A 24,749-nucleotide genomic window follows, 5' to 3' on the forward strand; every position below is an offset into this window, starting at 1 on the left:
ATTAATTATTTTAAATATACCCAGAGTAATATCATGATAAAAACTACACCATAACAATCATAGCCGGAACCCTTTAACCAATGGCAATAATCCCCCAGAATTGCAACATTTCCTACATCTTGCAATTAAAGGGGAAGTAAAATCCGTCAATTAGAACTACAGACATATAGCAAGAAATATTGATCTTGGCCTCACCCTATACCAGGGGTCCCCAACCTTTTTTTTACCCGTGAGCCACATTCAAATGCAAAGAGTTGGGGAGCAACACAAGCATAAAAAAGTTCCTGTAGATGACAAAAAGGGCTGTGATTGGCTATTTGGTAGCCCCTATGTGGATTGGCTGCCTATGAGAGGCTCTGTTTGGCAGTACACCTGGTTTTTATGCAACAAAAACTTGCCTAAAAACCAGGTATTCAAAAATAAACACCTGCTTTGAGGCCACTGAGAGCAAAATCCGAGGGGTTGGTGAGCAACATGTTGCTCGCGAGCTACTGGTTGGGGATCACTGCCCTATACTGTGCAAGGCAATATGGCAGCCCCCACCCATATTTATAAATACTATAGACTTGCTGGTTACCAGGAATGCCACTAAAGACAAACACTACAAGGAATTAAATGAGATTATGGTTGTTCTGCTCAAATGAGCAGAGTGAAAAGCCCGACCCATGCAGGAAGGAGCCGTTTCTGGCACAAAATAAAGTCTGATTTATCTGTTTAAATAATCAGGTAGAAATGTAGCAGCGGCAGTTGTTCTGGTTCTGTGTGCAGAAGGCAATTGCTCCTTTTTCCAATGAAAAGATGACATAATGGCTCAGTCAGGTGGCAGCAGGTAGTGTTGTGGCTCAGACCTGCGGGCCCTGGGGGGTCTCCAAATTACTCCCAGTTATACAGAAACAAACCTAGAAATGTTAAAAGCAAAGTCATTTAGAACAGGGATTTCATTGCCACCAAACCAGGCACCTTCCATCCATGCTGCCAATCTCTCCCTGCCCTTCCTTGCTGCCCCCTGTACCATCTAGTGAGGCAGCTCCCTGTTGAAGACCGGTATCTGTAACTATACAAAATGTTTTCTTTCTGTTCATTTCTTATGACCCTATGACTGTAGGCAAATAGCTTGCCAAAACAGCGGGTCTTAACATGTGTACACAGCTTTAATCAGCCGGCTTCTGCTACATTGTTGCAGGAGTCAGAACCAACAGAGACTAGAATTATATTGTTTTTCATTGTGCAAAAGTTTTTTTGGATGGTGCCCCCCCCTACAACGTACAAAAATCTAAATGAATGATCGCTCCCCTTGAGTTGCAGCAACAGTAATATGAGGTACATGAAACAATGAAGCCAATTTGCCTGCAGATATCAAGTGATATCACAATGTCGCTGAGTAAATTGAATTGCTGTTTGATGCAAAATAGAGAAATGTCAATAAATGGACTCCTGCCAATAGCAGCCTCCTGGTTAAGGGCCGGCACAAATAGAGTCGGGATACAGAGTTAGTGCAACTCCCAGCCAGCCTGGCCCTGTGTTGTGCTACCTGCTTGGCTAGTAAGACTCCCTACATGCCATTTATGGGAGGGGGCAGAAGGGCCCCATGGGTGTGTTGCTTTCTGGCACCCACTGTATATCAGTCCTGGGGCGAATGAGTTTGCTTCCTGTGAGTAAAGGAGAGCCCGAGGCACACACACACACATTGTATAGCAGCTGAGAGTCAGGAGGTGTGTGTATTCAATGTGACAGAACAGTCAATAGACGTGACACAGCACCCAGGTAAGTTATCGATAGCATGTGGGTTTTATATACTGGCATGGAATAAACACAGAGGAAGGGATGGGGGTAGAGACATGATATTGGCCCTGTATTTATCCTGCCATGGGTTCTGGGGTATTATTCATGGAATAGGTACTGTATTCATGCCGCAGTGGGTTCTGGGGTATTTTACATGGAACTGGCCCTATAATTATCCTTCTGTGTGTTCTGGGGTATTATACATGAAAGTGGCCCTGTATTTATCTGCTGTGTGTTCTGGGGTATTATACATGGAATTGGCACTGTATTTATCCTGCCATGGGTTCTGGAGTATTATACATGGAACTGGCCCTGTATTTATCCTTCTGTGTGTTCTGGGGTATTATACATGGAACTGGCCCTGTATTTATCCTGCCGTGTGTTCTGGGGTATTATACATTGAACTGGCCCTGTATTTATCCTGCTGTGTGTTCTGGGGTATTATACATGGAATTGGCACTGTATTTATCCTGCCGTGTGTTCTGGGGTATTATACATGGAACTGGCTCTAAATTTATCCTGCCGTGTGTTCTGGGGTATTATACATTGAACTGGCCCTGTATTTATCCTGCAGTGTTCTGGGGTATTATACATGGAATTGGCACTGTATTTATCCTGCCGTGTGTTCTGGGGTATTATACATGGAACTGGCTCTAAATTTATCCTGCCGTGTGTTCTGGGGTATTATACATGGAACTGGCTCTACATTTATCCTGCTGTGTGTTCTGGGGTATTATAAATCGAACTGGCTCTGCATTTATCCTGCTGTGTGTTCTGGGGTATTATACATGGAACTGGTCCTGTATTTATCCTGTTGTGTGTTCTGGGGTATTATACATGGAATTGGCACTGTATTTATCCTGCCGTGTGTTCTGGGGTATTATACATGGAACTGGCTCTAAATTTATCCTGCTGTGTGTTCTGGGGTATTATACATGGAACTGGTCCTGTATTTATCCTGCTGTGTGTTCTGGGGTATTATACATGGAATTGCACTTGTATTTATCTTATATGCAAATGTATCTAATTTTAATCCAATGAGAACTTAACCTTCAGTCAAGTGATAAAATCGGTTAAAGGGGTTGTTTGATTTTAAATATGTTGTTTGCCTAATCTGCCTGATGTATAAAATGTTTAGCTGAGCATGCTGGGAACTGAAATGCTGTCAGGAGAAAAAGGTGCACAGAACAAACGCACCAGTGCAAAGCCTCTCCCCTTATCATTGCTTAGTAGATCTCTCCACCTGTTAGATAAACAACCCAGGGGTTGCTGCTGCCAGTCTCTGGTTGGAATCAGTAGCAGGAGGGACAATTCACAAGAAAATAAATACAAAAAGAGGAGACCCAAGAGGCTGTGCAACCCTGACCAAATAGAAGCAGGCCAGAGGTAAGTGACTAACCAGTCAGTACCAAGGCTAGTGGCTTTGTTCCAAATCTCAGTTTACAGCACAACCCAATGACAGGAAATCCTGCAAACGTTCAGCTGAACCGATTCCTCCCTAGATACCGCCAGCCCTCACTATATCTGGTTGCTATGCTCAGACAGCCTAGCAACCAGACAGGAGTCTCAACTTCAAACTGCCCATACAATAGGGACCATAAATGTTTTCATGCAAAACCCGGCCAGAGATTTATCCTCTATAGCAAAGTCTGGTGTAACAAACTGAAGATTTCAGACAGAGTGCGCTTCAGGGGTCTTATAGATAGAGTATAGGGAACAGCCTCCCAGCAGGGGTGATGATACAATACAGTGAAGGAATAGGAGGGAAGGAAGTGCTACAATATTGTGTATGTGTGTTTCTCTTGAATCAGCTTTTCCTTCCTCTGCGGTCAGGACACAAACGGTTCCGACTGTGAGCGGTGCCTGGTGGGTAGGTGAGTAGGGGACCAGCAGGCTGACAATCTGAGAATCACACAAATCTCCCCCAGCAGAGGAAGAGGAGTCGCTGAGCAGGTGATTCTCGGGCTCAAGGGATCCACAGAGCAGCATCGGTCCCTCCCAGCCAACAAGGTCAGATTCTTATCCAATACAATCAGATTTATACAATCACATTCAATTTTATGTTCCATTCATGGCAGCCAGATTTAACCCTTCTGCTGAATAAAACCTGTGTGGGTACTACCTATAATCAGCCAGAGAGAGACTGAGGGGTGGGCAGGGGCTGAGCGGGGTTCCTCCAGGAATCAGCAGACACAGCAATCAGCTCTGCAAGAAAGGAGACATGTTGTGCGGCCGAGCGAGATACAGAGATCCCTCCTTGGCAGTGGCTTTATCTGGTGCTGCAATAACTCCCAGCCACCCCTTTGCAGCTTCCTGCATCACTGGCTGCGCAGATAAGAAGCTTGTGCAGATTCCCAATCATGAGGCAGATCTGTTACAGCTCCCCATTACTTTCCAAGCTGATTAAAATGGGGTTCCTGTTATTTCTCGGAGTCACACACATTATCATGAATAGAACAGAGGCTTGTCCTTCATATTCTGCTTATGCTAGTGTACACTCACCTGCCTAAGGGAAGGAAACAGCGTCCACTATGTGCCTCCGCACTTACATGGGGGCTGGTTCCTGTCTGACCATGGGAAAGAGAATCAGAGCTCTGTACCTGGTTAAGTACTGGGGTAAATTGCATTCACTTACCCAGGGGGGAGGTAGTGTCTGACCATGGGAAAGAGAGCAGCCCAGGAGCAGGAAGATAAACAGAGCTCTGAACCTGGGCAAGTGTTGGGGGAAAGAGGTTCTGAGTGTGGCTGGCAGTTCACCTTTGTGTATGTTAACGAATAGCCAATACCTATTACCTCTTCATCTTCCAATCACCTATCCACACCACTGCCTGGCTGCTAGGGTATACAACACCAACCATTATTTGCAGGGGGAGGAGATGTGCTGGGCAATTGATATAAGGTATAAAGTTATTCCTGACTGAGCTGTGCTGGTTCTGTGCGGCCCATTCTGTCAGATCTCTAACTATTGGAATAAAACTCTGTGGAATCTACTGAGCATTAGAGTCGCATAGAATCTGCATCAAATCAGAAAAAGAGGATTTCCTTTATTTCATGGCGATGTTACATTTCACAAGTGCTTCCGGCCTCACGTGCCCCCCATTATATCAGAGCAGGACACTGACACAAGGTTGGCACAAGGCTGGTACAACACTGACACAAGGCTGGGATATTTTGTACATGACAGTTTGGCCCCTGAAATCCTGACAATTAGAAGCAAGCGAATAAGGAGACAATGTAACTTGTAGTTGTTGCTACAGTGTATCACTAACAACATGGCATTAGCAGGGCCCAGTCATCTCACTGGTACCAGCTGTACCGATACACAGGGGTGCAATGTGGGTCTGTGTATTGTGACTGGGTGGGAATCTCTCTTATCTCCCCCCACCCAGTAGTGACAGTAAATATAGTGCGGTTGCAGTTTCACTATTATTACAGACCGTTATTATACAGACTGATATGCAAAGTCTGACCAGACTGACAGTTCCCCTGGGGCTGCCATGTAGAATGGGGGCTCCCCAACAGTTACACGGAATTCATAGAAAACAAGAAAGAAAGATTGGGGTTTTACAGGGACTAAAAGCTCATTGCGGTGAGACAGGGAAAGAGTTCAGAGTAAGGCAGGATCCCCCACAAGAACCTCCCCCTGGGTAAGTGAATTCAATCTCCCCCCAGTACTTATTTGGGTACAGAGCTCTGATTCTCTGTATTTCCTGCACCTGGGCTGCTCTCTTTCCCATGGTCAGACAGGAACATCCCCCTGGGTAAGTGAATCCAATCTCCCCAGTACTTACCCAGGTACAGAGCTCTGATTCTTTGTACTCCCTACTCCTGGACTGCTCTCTTTCCCATGTTCTCAGTTGGATTTCTCTCTATAGGCCAATGGAAACACTGTAAAGCTGTATAAGAGCTCAATCAGCTTGCTCGGTACACCCCATTGATATAGGTGCCATGGGAAATTGCTAATTGTCTTCTTAGGGAAGGCAAAGCTCCACTCACCCACCTAACCAAGGGGAAGAGAGCAGCCCAACAAAAGAAAGTACCGAGTGAATCAGAGCTCTATAGCTGGAGAAGTACTAAGGTTGCAGGTGGTGACTGGATCTAATTGCCCAGGGGTAGGATTCTGCCTGACCATGGTAAAGAGAGCAGCCCAAGAGCAGAAGTACAAAGAACCCTTCAGTAATGCAGAGCTATTTCCATATAATGCAAGACATTAGTGAGCTGTTCTCACACTAAAAAGCATCAGCAGGTGACTCTCTAAATTAAAGAAACCACAAATTTTGATGAACGTAACAATAATATAAAGGCATCGACAAAGACCCAGTTGCCATGGAAACACAATGCTCTCCTGTTTACAACGTGGGCAAATGAAGTTGTTGTTATTGAGGGCAGCGCATGGGCATTCTGTGCAGGATGTGAGAATCCACTGCTGGGAAAGAGGAAGCACTTGGTTTTGTACATTCCTCTCCATTTGCCTTACAGGGAAATTCAACCCTATATATTCCCCTATGTAAAAGCACAGGGAGGGTTATAACTCCCATGAGTAAAGGGCAATTGCTATTGAGGGTTATATGGTACAGTGGGCACCAGGGTGGGGCAGGGTTCCTGACAGTTCCATAGTCTAAAGAAAAACAGTGCAGATCAGTCTGATGCAACAAGAGTTCCCTCTAGTGGTCATAACTGCAAACTGCACAACTCTTCATTCCTTGATCCACTGGAGATGAAAGTAAAGGTTACTATACATTGCCAGGTTGCCCAAGTGGCTCTGGGCCAGATCTGGTCACCTACATGCTGGACCCAATCATGATGATTTCCATGGTAACCACTCACACATATATATTGTACTGCTGCTCTGTGGCCCATGTTTTACTATATATATATATTATATAAAGTGCCAGGACCAGAGCAACAGCATGATGCATGGCATCACCAGTCCAATATCTGTTGGACGGGTCGAATATCATACACCAGGCAATAAAGGAACAGTAACAGCAGAAAATGAAAGTGTGTTAAAGGAATGATAATATAATTGTATTGTATTGTAACTGGTGTATTTGCTTCAGCAATTCTACTATAGTTTATATAAACAAGCTGCTGTGTAGACATGGGGGCAGCCATTAAAGAACATGATACACAGTAGATAACAGATAAACTCTATAGAATCCCATTGTATACCTCAGAGCTTATCTGTTATCTGCTGTGTTTCCTGTGCCTTTTCTCCTTTGAATGGCTGCCCCATGGCTACACAGCAGCTTGTTTATATAAACTATAGTAGTACTTATCTGTTATCTACTGTGTATCCTGAGCTTGAATGGCTGCCCCCATGCCTACACAGTAGCTTGTTTATATAAACTATAGTAGTACATATCTGTTATCTACTGTGTATCCTGTGCTTGAATGGCTGCCCTCATGGCAACCCAGCAGCTTGTTTATATAAACTATAGTAGAGTTTCTGAAGCAAATACACCAGTGCAGTACAACACTACATTATATATTCATTCTATAAAAACAAGATGTTACTGTTCCTTTAAATGTTTTGTGATGCCAATTTTTCCCTGAGCTGAATATATAGTAACAAAGAGCTACTCTAGGAGAAATGCTCACTGCTCTGGCACCACCGCACACACCCACAGCCAAAGGGGGCAGGTAACAAGCCCACACACGAAAAATCTTACAGCTCCCAGGTACAACTCCCCCTACACCTCTGGCCCTGATTATCTGCCCCACTCTTTTCTTCCCAGTGATTCGGCAACAGTCGCCATGGCCTTCAGCCAGAAGTTTGCCGGGCTGCGAGTTCGAGAACAAGGTAAAGGTGGTGAGATCTTCATGTAACTGTACCACATATTTCTTGGGGGGGGGCAGTGTCTCTTGCAGCGCAGACTTCCTGTTGAGACATGGGTGTGATGAGATTATGTGCCCCCAGACTGAGGGAAACCAATTGAGAACCAGGTCAGAAGGGTTATGTCTGTTATCACTTTGGGCAGGATTTGACCTGAAACAGTTTGAAGTGGATTTCCTGGAGGTGCACAACAGTTATCGGAAAAGGCACGGGGCCTCTCCCCTCCAAATCAGCCGTGAGCTCTGCAGGTCAGCTCAGAAATGGGCTGACCACCTGCTGTCCATCCGCACCCTGAAGCACAGTAACACGGAGCACGGGGAGAACCTTTTCTACAAGTACAACTCCAGCACCAAAGAACTGCCAGGTATGGGTTTTAATTACACTCTCCGAGCTCTGCAACTGCCCTCTGTACCCCATTGTGCCCTGGGAAAGTGAATCCAGTGTCTCCCGAGTACAAACACAGCTACAGAGCTCTAACTCTATTCCTGCTCCTGGGTTGCTCTCTTTCCATGGTCATCAGGAGGGGCTTGGTCCAAAATTAAAGGACTCTCTTTATATGCCTGACGTGGGGAAGAAAGCTGCCCAGTGGGCAGAAGTACATTGATTATCCTGTAGAGAACTGTCTCTTACTGATAGCCAGAGAAGAGGGGATTGGACACTTTTGATTGGTTCTCCAATTGCAATGATCTCTGTGGGTCAGGGGCAGCAGTCTGATGAGACCAAAACTCCAGTGACCAAAGCTTTATTACCTGCACTGACCTTTCAGATGAGACCACGCCCCTCTCCTCTGCCTAGAGCAGTGATCCCCAACCAGTAGCTCGTGAGAAACATGTTGCTCTCCAACCCCTTGGATGTTGCTCCCAGTAGCCTCAAAGCAGATGATTATTTTTGAATTCCAGGCTTGGAGGCAAGTTTTAATTGCATAAAGACTAAGTATAGTGCCAGGTAGAGCCTCTTGTAGGCTGACAGTCCACAAAGGGCTACCAAATAGCCAATCACAGTCCTTATTTGGCACCCCAAGCAGGGGCGATCCGCGGGCTGCTGCCGTCTGAGGCAGTAACCCCGATGCTGCCCCCCTCTCCCGATCCGCGCTTAAAAGTTTAGAGTGGGTCAAATGTGGCAGCATCCCTAGCGCAGCAAGTGCATACTGCGCTTTCTGCTCTTGCAGAGCAGAATATACGGTTTAAAAACCGGAAATTCGGCTCCTAAAGTTATAGGAGGCGGCTTTTTGCTGCCCCTTGTAACTGGCCGTTCGCTGCCGCCTGAGGCAAGGTGCTCACCTTGCCTCATGGCAGGAACGGCCCTGACCCCAAGGGACTTTTCATGCTTGTGTTGCTCCGCAACTCTTTTTACATTTTTTTCACGGGTAAAAAAAGGTTGGGGATCCCTGGCCTTGAACATCTGTGCACTCCCTGCCTCTGGGCAGCTCTCTTCCCCATGGTCAGGCGCAGGTTCAGAATGGGAAAATCTTGTCCATTGTTCCATTCAGGATTAAGCCCAGCCTGTCTGCCCAGGGGAACGAGAGCAGCCCAGGGAAGATGCAAAGTGCAAAGATTCAGAACTATCTATTTATTTGTTGGGGGCACAATGAAAGGAGTGAAATATGCTGCATATAACACTGAGTAAGGTATATAGTGAAATCGGTATGGCAGCTCAGCTTTTTTATCCTCATATCCATGAAACACTAACATTGTGGCCTTTAATTCCAGGTCATGAACCCGTGGACTCTTGGTACAGTGAGATTAAAGATTACAGTTTCTCCAGACCTGGATTTGGGGGCAACACAGGTAGGCGTTGCTCTGCCCCACATATATCTTTACCCTGTGTAATTTCAACAGTTCATTAAAAACAGGCAAATTGTCATGATGATGGAGGTAACCGGACTGCATGCATCTCACTGCCATGACACCTGAGCCCTTTTCCCAGCACTGCAATAAAGCAAATCCTAAATGGAAGGGACTATACACAACTTTACTCAAAGCAGATCCTTTGGGGGAAGTACCAAGACTTGAGACTTGCAATAGCCACACAAGGGGTATCCTGTGCTTAACTGACATCCCCCCCCCCCCCAGTAGACTATACCCAGGAGCTCTGATTTTCTGTTCCTGGGCTGCTCTCTTTCCCATGGTTAGAGAGGAACCTCCCCCTGGGTAAGTGAATTCAATCTCCCCCAGTACTTAACCAAGTACAAAGCACTTATTCTCTGTACTTCCTGCTCCTGGGTTGCTCTCTTTCCCAGGGTCAGGAAGGGGGTGGGGCGCTGCTCCAACTGAGCCAGCATTATAATGCATGAATGTCAATGATCAGTATAATATTGGCTAATTATATTATTACTGAGTGACCAGTAAGTCTTGTATGACTTTACAACAATGTAATGCTAAGACCACCCTCTCTCGTGGTATGTACCCCGCAGGGCACTTCACTCAGGTTGTCTGGAAGGAGTCTAAGGAGCTGGGAGTTGGGGTGGCCACAGACGGCAATGGGCTTTTCTTTGTGGTGGGACAGTACAGCCCAGCGGGGAACATCACCAACCCGGGATATTTTGAGAAGAACGTCCTGCCCGCCGGGTGTGTGCCCACTGAAGATAAGGTCACATACAAGACCCCAGCAGAAGGCAAGAAGGAACCAGAGCCAAACTGGACACCCAGTGACAAGAAACCCAGTGCAGAATATGGCAGAAAAGGTGAGAGGGAGTTACATTGCTAATTTATTACCCCTTTTACCATTAGAAACCCTTTCACGTTGCCGGGTCACAAATAATGGCACAAGGTGCCTCCCACTGGGCCAGTATAGCAGCCCCCTTTAACTTTCCTCCTGTTACTGGGCTGCTCTCTTTGCCTCTTTGGTCAAACAGAAATCTCCCCCTTGGTTAATTAATTCACTCACCCCCTAGGCAAAAAGCTCTGATTCTCTACTGATTCTCTACTTCATGCTCCTCCTGGGCTGGTCTCTTTCCCCTGGTCCCAAGTGAGAAGCAGACCAGTGTCTTTCACCCTATCTCTATCAGCAGTGTAAGGGCTGCTAGAGCTCTGGCCACTACAGGGTGTTGTTCCGTCAATTCCCTTCACTGCTTCTCCTGATTTAAAGATATCAGTGCAAAGGGTAATCCCTTTGATTGACCAAGCACTGTATGACCAAAGGAAAGAGAGCAAAGGAAAGAGAGCAGCCCGCGAGCAGGTAGCACTAAAGGAAAAGAAGCAAAGCCAATGGAAATACTGGGAGCTGGCATACACAAATCCCAAACCCCCCACAAGCTTCTGACTTTTTCCACATACAAACAAAGCAGAGGTCAGATACTGAAACTTCCCAGCAATGATTAAAGGGCAAGTAAATTGGTACAAAGTGCTGACTGTGTGGAGCTGCCATGTGCTTCTCTTTGTAGGTCAGCTCTATGTAAATCAGTCTGCACGGCGCTAGGGGAGCCTTGAGAAGGACTCTCAGTATTGTACCAGAGAGGGGGCAGGGGTTATTTTATTGGGGTGGAGCAGGTCTGGACTGGGATTCAAAATAGGCCCTGGCATTTTAAGTACACAGAGACCCAAACAGTCCCCCAGCAGCCCACTAAATAGGGACTGTCTATAGCAACTTACAGCAGAACCCACAGATTGCCAGTCCGGGCCTGGGGGGGAGACAAACTTGTCTGTGGGTAAGGGAGGGCGGGGGTGTGAATATATTCAGGCAGAATCAAAAGCACCAGCACTTGGCTGTGAATTCTCACACTCAGAACAAAGAAAGCCCCCGGCCCCCAAAACACACTGTGAGAGGGAAGGGGTAAAACAGAGCAAACCAATTAACTGTTTGACTGCCAATAGGAGCTCAGCAGCAGGGGAACCCACATATAGTAGAATATCTGCCAATATGCAAAAAATAATGATTATAATATTCCCATAGCAACAACAGCTACACCATTGCACATCCCAAACTCTTCTGGACTGTAATATGCTTTGGGAAAGGGACATCTTATTGGTTGCTGTGGGTTACTGCCCTTGTGCACTTTTGCGCTTCTATCAGTAAGGTAATATTACAAGCCCTGCCCACATTAAAACAGCTCATTGTCACCCAAGCCCACCCATAGTACAGTAGTGTCACTCCCAAGCCCCACCCACATCCCTCCCCTGAGCAGCGTTTTGGACATACCTCCCAACATTTTGGAAATAAAAGAAGGACAAAAAAGTTGCCTCGCGCAGCGCGGCGAACATTTTTTGGTCACGCCCCCTAATTACCATGTCCATTTTGTCCAAAATTTGGCAGGTTATGAAAGTTTGCACATATTTCTGTGTTTTTTTCAGTTATTACAGTTTTGCTATTGAAGTTGAATTGCCCTTTGCCCTAAGCTGTAAGTCTAAGTATCTTATCTCCTGCTGTGGCTGTTCTGGGCTCTCTGACAAAAGCCAATTAAGTTAGAAACTTTGTTTCTTTTTCTGGCTGTTCAGTGCAGAGAAAAACGGGACTTTCCAGTACAAACGAGGGACTGCAGGTTGAGCTGTCAAAAGAGGGACTGTCCCTCTAAAAACGTGACAGTTGGGAGGTATGCCCTTCCTACAGATAGCACAAAGTATTTACAATATGTCTGCCTGGGACTGTAGTGTTGGTATGCCACCTGTCATTAAACTACAGCTCCTCGCATCCCTGCTGACTGTCCCTAGAAATCCAAGGTGCCCAACAACAGTATAACGTTACTTCTGTAACAACCTTCCCCCTCCCCAAGTTACACTTTCTTTGCCCCAAATACATTTCATTATCACAATTATACAAAAAGTAGCCTCTAACAAATGTGAGACTACAGCTCCCAGCAGCTCCTGCCACATACTGTAGTCTTAAAGCTGTATCTGGCTGAGGGGAGGCATTATGGCATTTACAAGGTATGGATTCTGTACCTTAAGAAAAGTCTTGTGCTTCATTGGGTCCTGTTGGCCAAGGGGTTAATCCCACACCTTTCTCCTGGGCATTAATAGGTGTCTCGCAGCTCCTTTGCCCACATGGATCACAGGAGTAATTAGTAGCAACTCATTTAGGTGTCATTGATTCTTATGCAGCCATTGACATTATTATTAATGCAGTTGCAAAGTGCTTTGAGCTGTAGTTCTGCATCCAATCTGTGTTCTAGTTGATGGTCATTATTGCTGTGGTTCATATGGCTACTCCGTTGCAGGCTGCAGCATATATCATAATCAGTTGCTGCTATTGAGCCATGAAACGTGTGTTTTATAGTGTTTCTTAGTGCAGCTCTAAATAGAAGCCCTAAGGCTCAAACAGCTTGCAATCTAAAGTTGCTGCTTGGTAAGCATTAGGGATTTTTACCCCTGTGTAACATCTGGGTTAGAAATAGTTAATGCCTTCCATTTGTCACAGACTGTGAGGGGGTGCTGGGAGCTGTAGTTTGACAGCCGGAGCCTTGTAGATAACCAAACATGCCGTGGGCACTGAAAACTAGTCATGTCTAGGGAACTACAGCTCCTAGCAGGGGGTGCTGGGACTTGTAGTTCCTAAACTGTCCAACAAAGCCTATTGGGATCAGTATGAAAGGGGATGTATCAAAGGTGAGTTTCTTGGGGGGGCTTTTGGCCATATCCCAGTACCCATTGCAAAGCGGCAAACAGGGGTACAGAGCAGGATACCAGGGATCAAACCCTACCATATTGCTGGACCTGATGCCCAAATTCCAAGCTTGCCTGGTACCCTCCCTATTTATGCCAATGTTATTAATAGGGAAGAAAGAGAAGGATACAGGGTGCCAATATATTAACACAGGGAAGGTGCCAGCACCACTTGGGAAGGGCAGGACTTTATGGAGTATAACTTTCACTTTGAATTGGCTGTCTTTACTTGCTGAGCAGAGCATGGTCTGTTACAGCTTTATGCTGTTGTGTCGATTGTAAGCTCTTTATCCTAGAGAAGCCGAGCTTGAAAAAAAGACACCTATGCTTCAGTTTCCTTTACAATGAGCAGGGACTTGTCTCTATTTAGTTTTGTTGGCCTTTTCCTATGGAGCTGAGCGCCTGTTGGTGTCCGTGTGTCCTGGGGCACAAGAGGTTGGGCAGATGTGCTGCTGCTGTACAGGGGGCAGCAGAGAACAAGCAGCTGTTGGGGGAATGAGAGTTCCTGGCTGGGCTCAGTCATTGGATCTCCTCCTCCTCCTTGAGGTCTGAGCATAGGCAGGCCCATGCCTTTCTTCTCTCCAAACAAGCCCCTGTCACATCCCAGCAGCTGGGCCAAGTAATGTGACTCAGCCCTTGTCTTGCTGAGCGGCTGCAGGAGGAGGCCAGGCTGGGGGGCACACGCCCGGGATAAAGCAGGACACGCAGAGATGGGAGGCTGCGTCTCACGCCGTCCGGCAAGGGGTAAGTCTACGGCTGGGGGGGGCACAAACTGATAATGGGGGGCTAGTGGTGTGTATGTGCCGTGATAGGGCTCAGTTACCCCAAGTCTGTCCCTTCCCTCACCCTGTGCTACAAGCTCACTAATGTTTGCCACTTTAGGAAGCTTCAGTTTTAGGCAATGAGCCAGGATGAGAAGGAGGGGGCAACTTTCCAGAGGGGCAGCAGGGCATTGTACTCAAGAATGGGCTCATCCCTCAGAGATGTATAGTGAGAAAGTCCTGCCATCCTCCATAATAATGTCTCACTGGAGCTGCTGGGTAATGGTACTCTGAGGAATGGAGCAGAGCGAGCACATGGCAGCTCCCATTGATACATATGTAAAGGAAGAGGATCCAGTACATAAGGATATATGAGTAGGAGCAGCATGAAGGATGATATACAACCCAGATCATTGTCTATGTATGAATGAACTTAGCCTTTAATTCCCCCTGCCAGAATGTGGATCTGGGACAGCCCATGTCTGGCCGGGGATGTATGTTGGGTAATCAGGGAAATATTTCCCAACACCCCCCCCCCCTTCATCTCAAGTGACTGCCCCCTCCCAAGTGATTCCTGTATTGAGTATTGTGACCTTAGCAATGCTGCCTGTGCTCTCAGGCCTCTATTGGGTTAGGGACACAGGTCAGTGCATGACCCATAGATAAGGGGCATGTTGTAACCTGCGTGGGGCAGAGAGAGAGCGAGAGGGAATGCTGTGGGCACTGAGGAGAGAAGTGTTCTTTGCTGATAAGGAGATGAAACTGGTGCTGCATGGCTTGGGGGAGATGTAGCGATCCTGCTCCAATTGTTTGTCAGTCTACTTTGTGCAGTTTGGTATATAGGATGCAAATTGCCCCTCTCTGACAGACAGCATGAATGTTTAGTTGCACAAAGCTGCTCCTCAACATGTGGCATAACCATGGGGGGCGTGGGGGAGGCAAAGACTGCAGGGGGGCACTAGTGACCAGTATGGCCTGAAAAGTAACATCTTCTTATCTCAGCCATTGTCTGGCCCCAATCCGCAACTCCCTGCAATCCCCACTCACCTCTTTCCAATGGCAGCACAAGATAAAGAGCTTCTTGTCAGTGGAACCAGTAATTGTCTTTTGGAACTGCAATTGGGACAGGGTGACTGGAAGTTGCAGATTTGAGCAGAGAGCTGACATCTGTTGCTCTGGACATTGAACGGATTTATCATGTGTAATGGAAGCTGCCCCACTCCCCACTAACAACTCACACACCATGTTCCTGATAATTCAGCCTCTATTCCCAGCCCTGCCTGCCTGGGGGGGGTCACACATTTACTGTGATCAGCACAAATTAGCACTTTAACAGCACCCCAGTCTGTTTCTGCTTCATGGAAATCAGCCAGAATCACACATACACTCTCATTCATCTACCAATCAGACGGCCCCATTTCTCCAACAGTCCCTGCAAGGTGAGAAAGTTAAGTTTTCATGCTAAAAAGTTACCGTTTCTATTAAAGCTTCACTTACAGCACTGCTGCTACGAGAGATAAGAAAGCTAAGTGAAGGCATTGCAAAGAAAACCACTTTCCATTCTCCTGGATACAAGCATCTCCCTCAGTCTCATTGGTGTAGGAATATTTATTCATGGAATATGTTGCGGGGGAGGGGTTCCAGATATTGTGTCACTCTGCTGATTGGAATGAAGTGGATTGGCTGATGGGACGTGTAGTGACTATCAGTCTGGGGCACAGGGTGTAGGCTATCTCGATGGGGTTAAGTATTCTCATAGTGTGTCATTTCTACTGTATAAACATTATGTTGCACCGGGGTCTCTAAATAACGGACAGGAAGTGTGATGTGTGCTGGAGAATGGCTTCCCCCATAGCATATGCCTTTCTCTGGAGTTCTAGAGCATTGCTGCCTGTATATTACAGGATGCCCCAGCAGCTATTTCAACAAGAGCAACTTGCATTTAGGAAGAACCCAATGGCCTAAAATTGGCCCCTTTCTCTTATTCAGGTGCTGAGGGGAGTGCGTTTGAGCAGGATTTTGTGGCTGCCCATAACACATACAGAAGGAAGCACGGGGCACCCCCATTACAGCTCAGCCGGGACCTCTGCCGATCTGCACAGCAATGGGCTGACCACCTCCTGTCCATCCGGACCCTGAAACACAGTGGGGGAAACACAGGAGAAAACCTCTACTATAAATACAGTTCCAACGCCAGGGAGCTACCAGGTATGTGTTCTGTCTGCCCCATCTCAACCTACTCCTGTCGCAAACCCTTAGCTAAGTGAATCCACTTTTATCTCCCATCAGGCCAAGAACCTGTAGACTCATGGTATGATGAAATCAAGAACTATGACTTTGGCCGACCCGGGTTCCGCAGTAACACAGGTAATATTAAGGTGCAGCAGGTCCTGCAAAATGATTCCATTAACTTTGATGTTTATTTTGGACTCAATATTAACTCCTTGACTAATAGATTACTGGAATCCTATTGGCTTCACTAATTCAATATTTATTGGTTCCTTCTTATAAGGGCACTTTACTCAGGTTGTCTGGAAGGAGTCCAAGGAGGTTGGAGTTGGGGTGGCTACAGACGGCAATGGGCTTTTCTTTGTGGTGGGACAGTACAACCCAGCAGGGAACATCACCAACTCTGGTTACTTTGAGAAGAATGTTTTGCCTGCCGGGTCTTCTCCTGGAACAGATAATGCTGAGTCTGGTGGCTCACGATGGAAACCAACAGGAGGCTATAAAGAACCAGCTGGAGGCTTTACAGAACCACCCAGAGCCTTCAGAGAACCTGAAAAGTTATCTACCAACCGGAAACCTGTATCAGGATTAACCAAACAGGGTAAGTGATCCAGCAGTGTCAGGCATTTACATCTTTTCCCTAGTGCAGAAGTCCAAAGCTGCCAGCTGGAGACAGGAGGAGAGTACTGGCCCACCATTGTTATGCTGCTCACGAGTAATGTTCTACACAGCCCTAAATAACCCAATTGTGCACCAAAGCTCTATTTCATTTTCTTGAAGTGAATCGGTGCAATGTTAAAATGCACATTTACATGTAGAAAAACTTTGATGAAGCTGCTCTTGAGATAAAGTTCAATGTTCCTGGTGTGTGATAGTCAGAACCTGAATTTACATGTTCAGCAGGAGCTGGCAGTTTTGAGCAGGAAGCTCTGGACGCACACAATAAGTATCGACGTCAGCATGGTGCACCATCTCTGCAAATGTCCCGAGAGCTGTGCGACTCCAGCCAGAAATGGGCCGACCACCTGCTCTCTATCAATGCTCTGCAGCACAGCAACACGGCCAACGGGGAGAACCTGTGGTACAAGTGGAACTCCAGTATGAGGGATGCATCTGGTAAGGGTTCTGCGGCTGTAGGGGGGCCCAGGAGGTATAGGGGCCCTATGAGGCCCAAATAAAGAGAAATGTCAACATATATATTGGTAAAACAGGACAACCTCTGTATATGTGTTGGGCCCTAAAATAAATTTGCTGTGGGGCCCATTATCATCTAGTTAAGCCACTGACCCACAATATACAATGGTGGTATTATATAGGTTAGGTCTGTTCACCTTTATTCAACTTATGTCCAACTTGTGTGACTCAGGTGCGGAGGTGGTGGACACATGGTACAATGAGATAAAGGACTATCATTTTGGCCGGCCTGGTTTCCAGTCTAACACAGGTGAGTGGTTCATGTCAACACTTTTCCCTTCCTCAGTACCGTCATGAAATATGAATGCTCAGTGATTAAATATGATGGAGTGCCATCAGTTGGGACTGGGTGGGATTTAGCCTGTTTCAACTTGTTCCCATAGCTAACAGTGAACTTGCTGGATTCTACAAACCAACAACTCCACCTGCAAAGGTCATGGAATATTTAGCACTGAAAGAAGCTCCATTGTATTAGAAACTGGTCATACTAAGGACTCCAGTTGTGAGGGTGGGGTGGAACCATGTGGTGACTCCAGCGGCTAGGGTCACGTGGTGATATTGTCACAAACAATTTGCACTGTTGACTCCAGCTCTGAGGGTTGTGTGGAGTAGCTGCAGTGGGTCTGGTGGAGCATCACCACATGATTAACGATTGCAATGAGCTTCATGACCCTCTTAGAATTCTTTTGATCTGTGGTTAAGTGTGTAGGATACCAAACACTGGACTAAGTGCAACCAACCTGAAGCACGTTGGCTTTTCTTCCAGGTCACTTTACACAGGTTGTCTGGAAAGACTCCAGGGAGGTTGGCATTGCCAAAGCTGTGGATGGCAAAGGAATGGTTATAGCAGTTGCGCAGTACAGTCCAGCTGGCAACATCACCAACCCTGGCTACTTTCAGAAGAATGTTCTGCCAAAGGGTACGCCTGTATCCGATGCAGGAACAAGTCCCACGGACAGAGGTACCTCCAACAGCTCATATGTGGGGGCGCGTGGAACAGACTCCGCATCATCACCTACAGGTAACTGATCTTTGTAGATTTCTGGCCCATGGGACAGTAACATTTAACCTCACCCTTGATTTTGATTATGTTCATCTATCCAGCAGATGCCAGAGAGTTTGCGCTTGAGTTCCTAAAGGCTAACAATGCTTATCGATCACGCCATGGAGCAAAACCACTTCAACTCAGCTCTAAGATAAGCCAGGAAGCCCAAAGGTGGGCAGAACATCTCCTCACCCTGAAGACTTTGAAGCACAGTGATACGTCTCACGGAGAGAATATCTGGGCTAAATCTGGAGGCCCCTCCATTACCATCACTGGTATCAGGCCTATTTGTTCTATTGCTTGTCCTGGACTGTGTAATAAGGGCCGAAAACAGTGGTTTCCAAACTGTGGGCTGGCCTCCCTTTCAGCAATAGGCAGGGGTTCCAGGTTCAATGTTTGGCAACCATGCCCAATGAGAGTCTAAGGACAAGTCTCTTTTATAGATACATGGTATTGTTGTTTTAATTATTTCTCTTTTGTTCTTACGCAGGACAAGAAGTGGCTGACAGCTGGTACAAAGAAGAAAAGAATTATAACTTTTCCAAGCCTGGGTATCAGGCCGACACAGGTGGGCACTATACCCAAGTAATGGCTTCCTTTCTGTTTCCTTGAGTCATAGTGCCTTCTGTCCCAACAGTTTCTCTGTCTTGTCCCTGCAGGTCATTTCACCCAGATGGTGTGGAAAGCTTCCAATGAGGTGGGAGTTGGCCTAGCCTCCAGCGGCAAGGGGATGATCATTGTCGTGGCTCAGTATAACCCCAGTGGGAATATCACCAACCCAGGGTTCTATGCACGCAATGTCTTCCCTCAAGGCTCAAAGGTGACAGATGATGATGGTGATGAGGATGGCTTTGTGAAGGACACAAGTTCTAGTGCTATCCTTCCCATTCCAGGTGGGCACTGCTTGTACCATCAGATGAGAAAGTAAAGCCTCATACTGTGCCCCCCCCCCCACAAGATGTATTATTATACTCTGTGTATTATTCTCTGTGTATGCTGTGTCTTCACATGGCACAATGGCAGGTGGAAGAATCCAACCATCTTGCTGAACATGAGTTTTCCATTAAAGGATAAATGAAAAAGTCCACTAGTGGCTAAATACTCTTGGCCATGAAAAATGTAAAGCGAGAGTGGAAACCTTCCCCTAAATGTTACAGAGAAGGGTTGAGATTTTTGTTACAGAGGGGAGAATCCTATACAAAAAGCAAGGCTGTTCCGTAGGGAATTCCAGGCCTTGCGAGTCAGGCGGTTTCCAACTGCAAATGATTAAGTGATTAGTCACTATGTTTCGGAAGAACTGCCCCATGATTAGACACTGCAATGCACCCCAAGTATGTCTTCTTTACCCCAGAAGCAGCTGGGAATGTAATGTAGGCTATGGATAGAATTCAATGGCAAGTGGTGGGGCTCATAACTAAAGATTAACATGGGCAGTGTGTGTGTTCCCATGGCTGGCCATCCCTGTCTGCACTCCAAACCCAACTCTATACACTGTTCATGGAGGCACAAAGAATTATTTAATCTTTTCCATAATTACAGAGAAGGAGCTGAAAGCCTTCCGTAAGGATCTGCTCAGTGAGCACAATAAATACCGCAAGCTCCACAGTGCCGGAGCCCTCCAACTCAGCGCAGCCCTGTCCCAGGAAGCCCAGACGTGGGCAGATCACTTAGTAGGGAAACGTGCCCTACAGAACAGCGACACTCAGCATGGGGAAAACCTATGGTACCGATGGGGCACTGACACCAGCTTGCCAACAGGTAAAAACTACTTACCCATAGAAAGAGCTCTGTTATGTCTTTACTTCCTGTTCCTGAGCTGCTCTCTTTCCTATGGCCAAGGAGAAATATCATCCTGATTAAGTGAAACCAAGCTTTCCCCAGTATTTACCCAGAGCTCTAATACCCAGATCTGGAAGCTGGGGGTCCTCTGCTTATTGTTCCATGGTCAGTCAGAAAACTCTCCTTATGTGAATCCAGTCTTCCTCTTGTACTTATCCAGGTATAAAGCTTTGGCCCTCCGTATTTGCTGCTCCTGGGCTGCTCTCTTTCCTATGGTCAGACAGAAATTCCCTCCTGGGTTAGTGAATCGGTACTTACCCAGGTACAGAGCTCTGGTTGTCTGTACTTCTTGTTCCTGGACTGCTCTCCTTCCCTTTGTTAAGAAGGGGAGGGGCTTGGCACTGATGGTCAGGGTTCCCCCATTATATTTTATTTAAACTTAAGGGGGCTGAAGAGAGATTGGCATTGAAACTAGTAGCTATGGTGACTGCCCCCTACCCATGATGTATTTGCATATACTGCATTTTGGATACAAAGTCCTGTCTCCTTTCTGTCTCCCCCAGGGAAAGAAGTGTCTGAGTCCTGGTACAACGAGAATACCAAATACAGTTTCAGCAGCCCTGGATTCCAGAGCGGTTCAGGTGAGAGAGATCATTAAAATTCCCCAAGCCATTAGTAGTTATTAAGCTTCCATTTCCCTAAAAGGAGGTAAAAAAAACCCATTGAGTTACCATACCGATTGCTCATTTCAGTCTGCAGTTTACAACAAAGACCAGCAGAGGGAAGTCTTTCTCGAATGAAATTTGCTCCAAAATCACTGCCACTACTGTCTGAAATTGTGAAATTGTACATAACACAGGGGCTCCCTCTTCTGGTCAGATTTGCTAACTGCAGCTACAGATCAATTGGCTCTATTTCTTGCATTGTTCTCAAGTCAACCTTTGAGAATAATGACATACAATTCAGCTTCATGTTATTTGCCACTGTCCTCTTCTAGGGAACTTCACGCAAATGATATGGAAGTCTTGCTCCCAGGTGGGCTTTGGCCTCAGCACGGACAGCAAGGGAATGTACATTGCTGTGGGATTTTACGACCCAGCAGGAAACATTGCCAACAAAGGCTACTTCGAGGATAATGTCCTGCCCAGGAAGAAGTGATGGCATCTCATGGCACTGAAGGATGAGCCCAAGCTATCAATCAGGATGAAGAACCCCCTTCCCAAGATAAGTTCCTACTTTGCTGGACTCAGGGAATCTGAATGGTTTATTTTTTTTTAATAATTCTGTGCGAGGGTCAGGTGGAAATGTCTGGGAAAGACACTGGATAACATACTGAATGTTTCCATCACCCATGTATGGCAGCACCGCATTCTCTCCGATGCAGCTCCACACAATTATACTTTTATTTGCTACAAAATGATGTGGTTAAAAGGAACCTCAGGAGCAGGCATGGGATATATACCATACAATAGGCTGTTAGTTGGGTTAGGTGTTGCCTTCAGGCCTGACATGGCCATGCTACACTCAGCCCAGGGGTACGAACCAGAGGCACAACTAAATACCCACACAGCCTGGTGCAACATTTTCAATTGGGCCTTGCTCCACAATCTAAGCTCACACCACGCACCTTTCCCTTACTGATACCCCATAGCATCGCCTGGGGGACATCCTGGTGCATTTAATCAGTCCACTTGTATTCAGCCCCATTTGATGGCCTCCTGGGCCAGATCTGCTTGGTGAGGTGGGCAAATAAGTCTTTAACCAATTTAGCCAGCAATGTACGGGGCCCAATCAGGATGATCTGATTGAAAGCGAATGCCAGAGTTTGATAAATGTATTCAGAGTCTTGTCCTTAGCAATGTAGGGGTGCAAGTCATGAAGCGCCTTATAAAATAGGTTTATATTACCTTTATTCTTTCCTATAGTGTTTACACATGCTGTTTCACCCGGGGATGCTGAATTATCCTAATAGTTAAGTGTATTACCTAAAATAGAAGCAGCCATGATTGTTGTGACATGTCTACAGACCACACCCCCACCACTGGCCAACGGTAAAATGGTTATTTGGTTCCCCAAAGGCACACTGCTTGGTAGACGTTAAAAAAAAGGAATGGCCCCCGCTAAGCACTTTAGCTATAACCGTGTGTGTCACTTTAAGGACAGGTGGGTTTCTGGGTATAGATCTAAACATGCATTATTGGTCAAACTGGGAATTGTGAAATTGTGATTGTTCCCGCTCCCTGCACCTTCCCACTGGTCCCATTTGTGCATTGCTTATATGGTACTGTGCTTTTATGTTGAGGTACTGCTGTTGAATGGAATAAAACCACTAATACTGCAAATTATTGAGCTTGCACGAAGGTTCTGTCTGAATGGTACAGACACTTGTCTTTTAGAGATTTTATTTTCTATTAAAGCACAATTTCCCCATATATTTGGCCTGTGCATATTATTTCAATGGTTGGTTACATTAATCAGTGTGTGCCAGCCAGCAGAGTCATGCCATGTGTACTAATGAATATTGCTCCTAGAGGGCAGCAGCTCCATGTGTTATGTGCCAGGCATGGGAATAAAATGCTCCCTGACAGTACACAGCATCCCTATCATACATGGCACCCCACAGTGGCCCTGACACACATTTCCCAGTGTTCCTATTATTTTAATACTCACACGTTGGCATACATTCCTCAAGACCTGGATTCTCATAAATATGACTGAAAGCCCACCCCTGAGGTTCTGGACCCTTGTTGTAACTGTTGCACCAGTCCTTAAATGCAGGGGTTACATGGATGCAGAGGAAAAGCAATATTTTAGGCCAGTGTCGGACTGGGACACCAGGGGCCCACCCAAAAACCTTAGACCAGGGGCCCACTCTCAGTACAATTATTCTTCCTCTCCTCACTCAACCTCTATTCTCCTAGTCTCTTTTCTTTACATACTATAAGCTGTTATTCCATCTATTTAGCCTCTTTTTTCTCACAGAAATAGGAAATGACCATGAAATAGGCCAAATGTTTAGCAGCATGAGGGCCCACTGACACTGAAGTTTTCCTGATATCCCAGTGGGCCAGTCCGACACTGTTTTAGGCTGAAACTGGACTACTGGGATACCAGAGGAAGTCTTAGTCAAGGACACTGCCCAGGCCACCAGCCCTTTTTTCCCCACCACACCTAATTCATTTATCAAGAGTGGACCCCTCTCTGGTGGGCCCTAGGAGGCCCGGTCTGACACTGTATGTTGCCCTGGCTTTTTTTGGTGCCCTTGTTGCCCTTCTTTAGCTTACCTGGTCTATGTGCCTTGATCCCACCTACAGCTGTAAGAGTTAATAAACTTAGCGTTGTTGGTTCAGTCCTGCAGCCCCAATATAAATACCTGCCATGCCAGCGGGGTGCCATTTTTAGATAAGCCGGACGTCACTGCAGAAGGATAGGGTTCCAGAAGCTCATGGGGGTGATGTGCTGGAGAGGTTTCCATTGCAGCTGAAGAGCCTGGAATAGCAAAGGTAAGTAAATCAGTATTGTTGGGCAGATTAACCCTCGCACAACATACACAGTCACTCATGGACAACTCCCAACATCCAGCTGCTCATTGGGTTACATTACCCCCTGCTCAGATGGTGCTTGGGCAATAATACTGCTGGAACTACAAGCCAAGAGAACCCTAGTAGGAGGACAGACTATAGTGGCACTATGGGAAAGCAGTGGCCTCCACTGATCCATTAAATACCCCACGAAGAAAGAGCAAACGCTTATTTCCCCCAGGAAGGGATAATTGGCATTCTGGGAATTTTAGTTAATGGCACGGGGGTGAAATATAGCTTTCCTACAGTGTTCCGGGGGGGAGGAGGGAATACAAGTCATGGGGCAGTGTTTGTCTGGTGAGCTCATGCCAGATGCTCTATAAACCTGTAGGGTGGCGAGGCCCAGCTCTCTACTGGGAAGCCTGCAGCTAACCACCCAACCATAGTCAATATCAGGCTGTAATGCAATGCACCCCCCAAAGACAATGAAATTCAAAGGGCTGACCCAAAGTAAATAGTTAGCTCCTATGTAATAGCCTTGTTTCTGGGGATAACGGGTTGTTTTTGCACCTGCCCCAGGCCTGCTGGCACATTACTGACCAGATTAAAGGAGCACTGGGCAAACACAGACCTGATGTAAATTAACTTTTAAGTGTGTTAGAACTGAGGCTATTCCACGAACAGAAGAAATTGCCCCTTATTCTGCCCATATCATTAAAGGATAAGTAAACCTTTAAAATAAGTGAATGTAAAATTGATAAGGGGCTGTTCTAAACCTTTGTCATTTACATTCATTATTTATTTTGTTTTAATTCCAAGATATTAAGGGATACATGTACTGTTTATATGAATGAATTTTGTTACAACAGCGCCACCTGCTGGTCAGTTTCTGCCCAAGTAGTCAAGGAAGTTGTCAGAAGAAAGAGGCTGCTCTGATGTTCTGCTGCTAGGGGAAAAAAATAGAAGCCTTTCTTAAATCTTTCCTAAGCAGAATAACATCAGAGC

General features: G+C 46.3%; 1 protein-coding gene across 7 annotated transcripts; it reads left to right on the forward strand.

Moving 5' to 3' along the window:
- The first annotated feature begins 1,609 nt into the window (after positions 1-1,609).
- glipr2.S (GLI pathogenesis-related 2 S homeolog) lies at positions 1,610-22,655 on the forward strand. Of its 7 annotated transcripts, none has more exons than XM_018232082.2 (18): positions 1,610-1,764; positions 3,616-3,792; positions 7,521-7,585; positions 7,764-7,982; positions 9,328-9,405; positions 10,032-10,301; positions 15,966-16,184; positions 16,266-16,343; positions 16,489-16,806; positions 17,106-17,321; positions 17,572-17,649; positions 18,166-18,420; positions 18,504-18,719; positions 18,935-19,012; positions 19,104-19,337; positions 19,984-20,202; positions 20,787-20,864; positions 21,221-22,655. In XM_018232082.2, exons 3-18 carry the CDS (start codon positions 7,540-7,542, stop codon positions 21,379-21,381), a joined length of 2,763 nt encoding a protein of 920 aa, XP_018087571.1. In that variant the 5' UTR covers positions 1,610-1,764; positions 3,616-3,792; positions 7,521-7,539; the 3' UTR covers positions 21,382-22,655.
- The last annotated feature ends 2,094 nt before the right edge of the window (positions 22,656-24,749 follow it).

This window comes from Xenopus laevis, chromosome 8S (genome assembly GCF_017654675.1).
Source record: "Xenopus laevis strain J_2021 chromosome 8S, Xenopus_laevis_v10.1, whole genome shotgun sequence".
Taxonomy (NCBI): Eukaryota; Metazoa; Chordata; class Amphibia; order Anura; family Pipidae; genus Xenopus; species Xenopus laevis.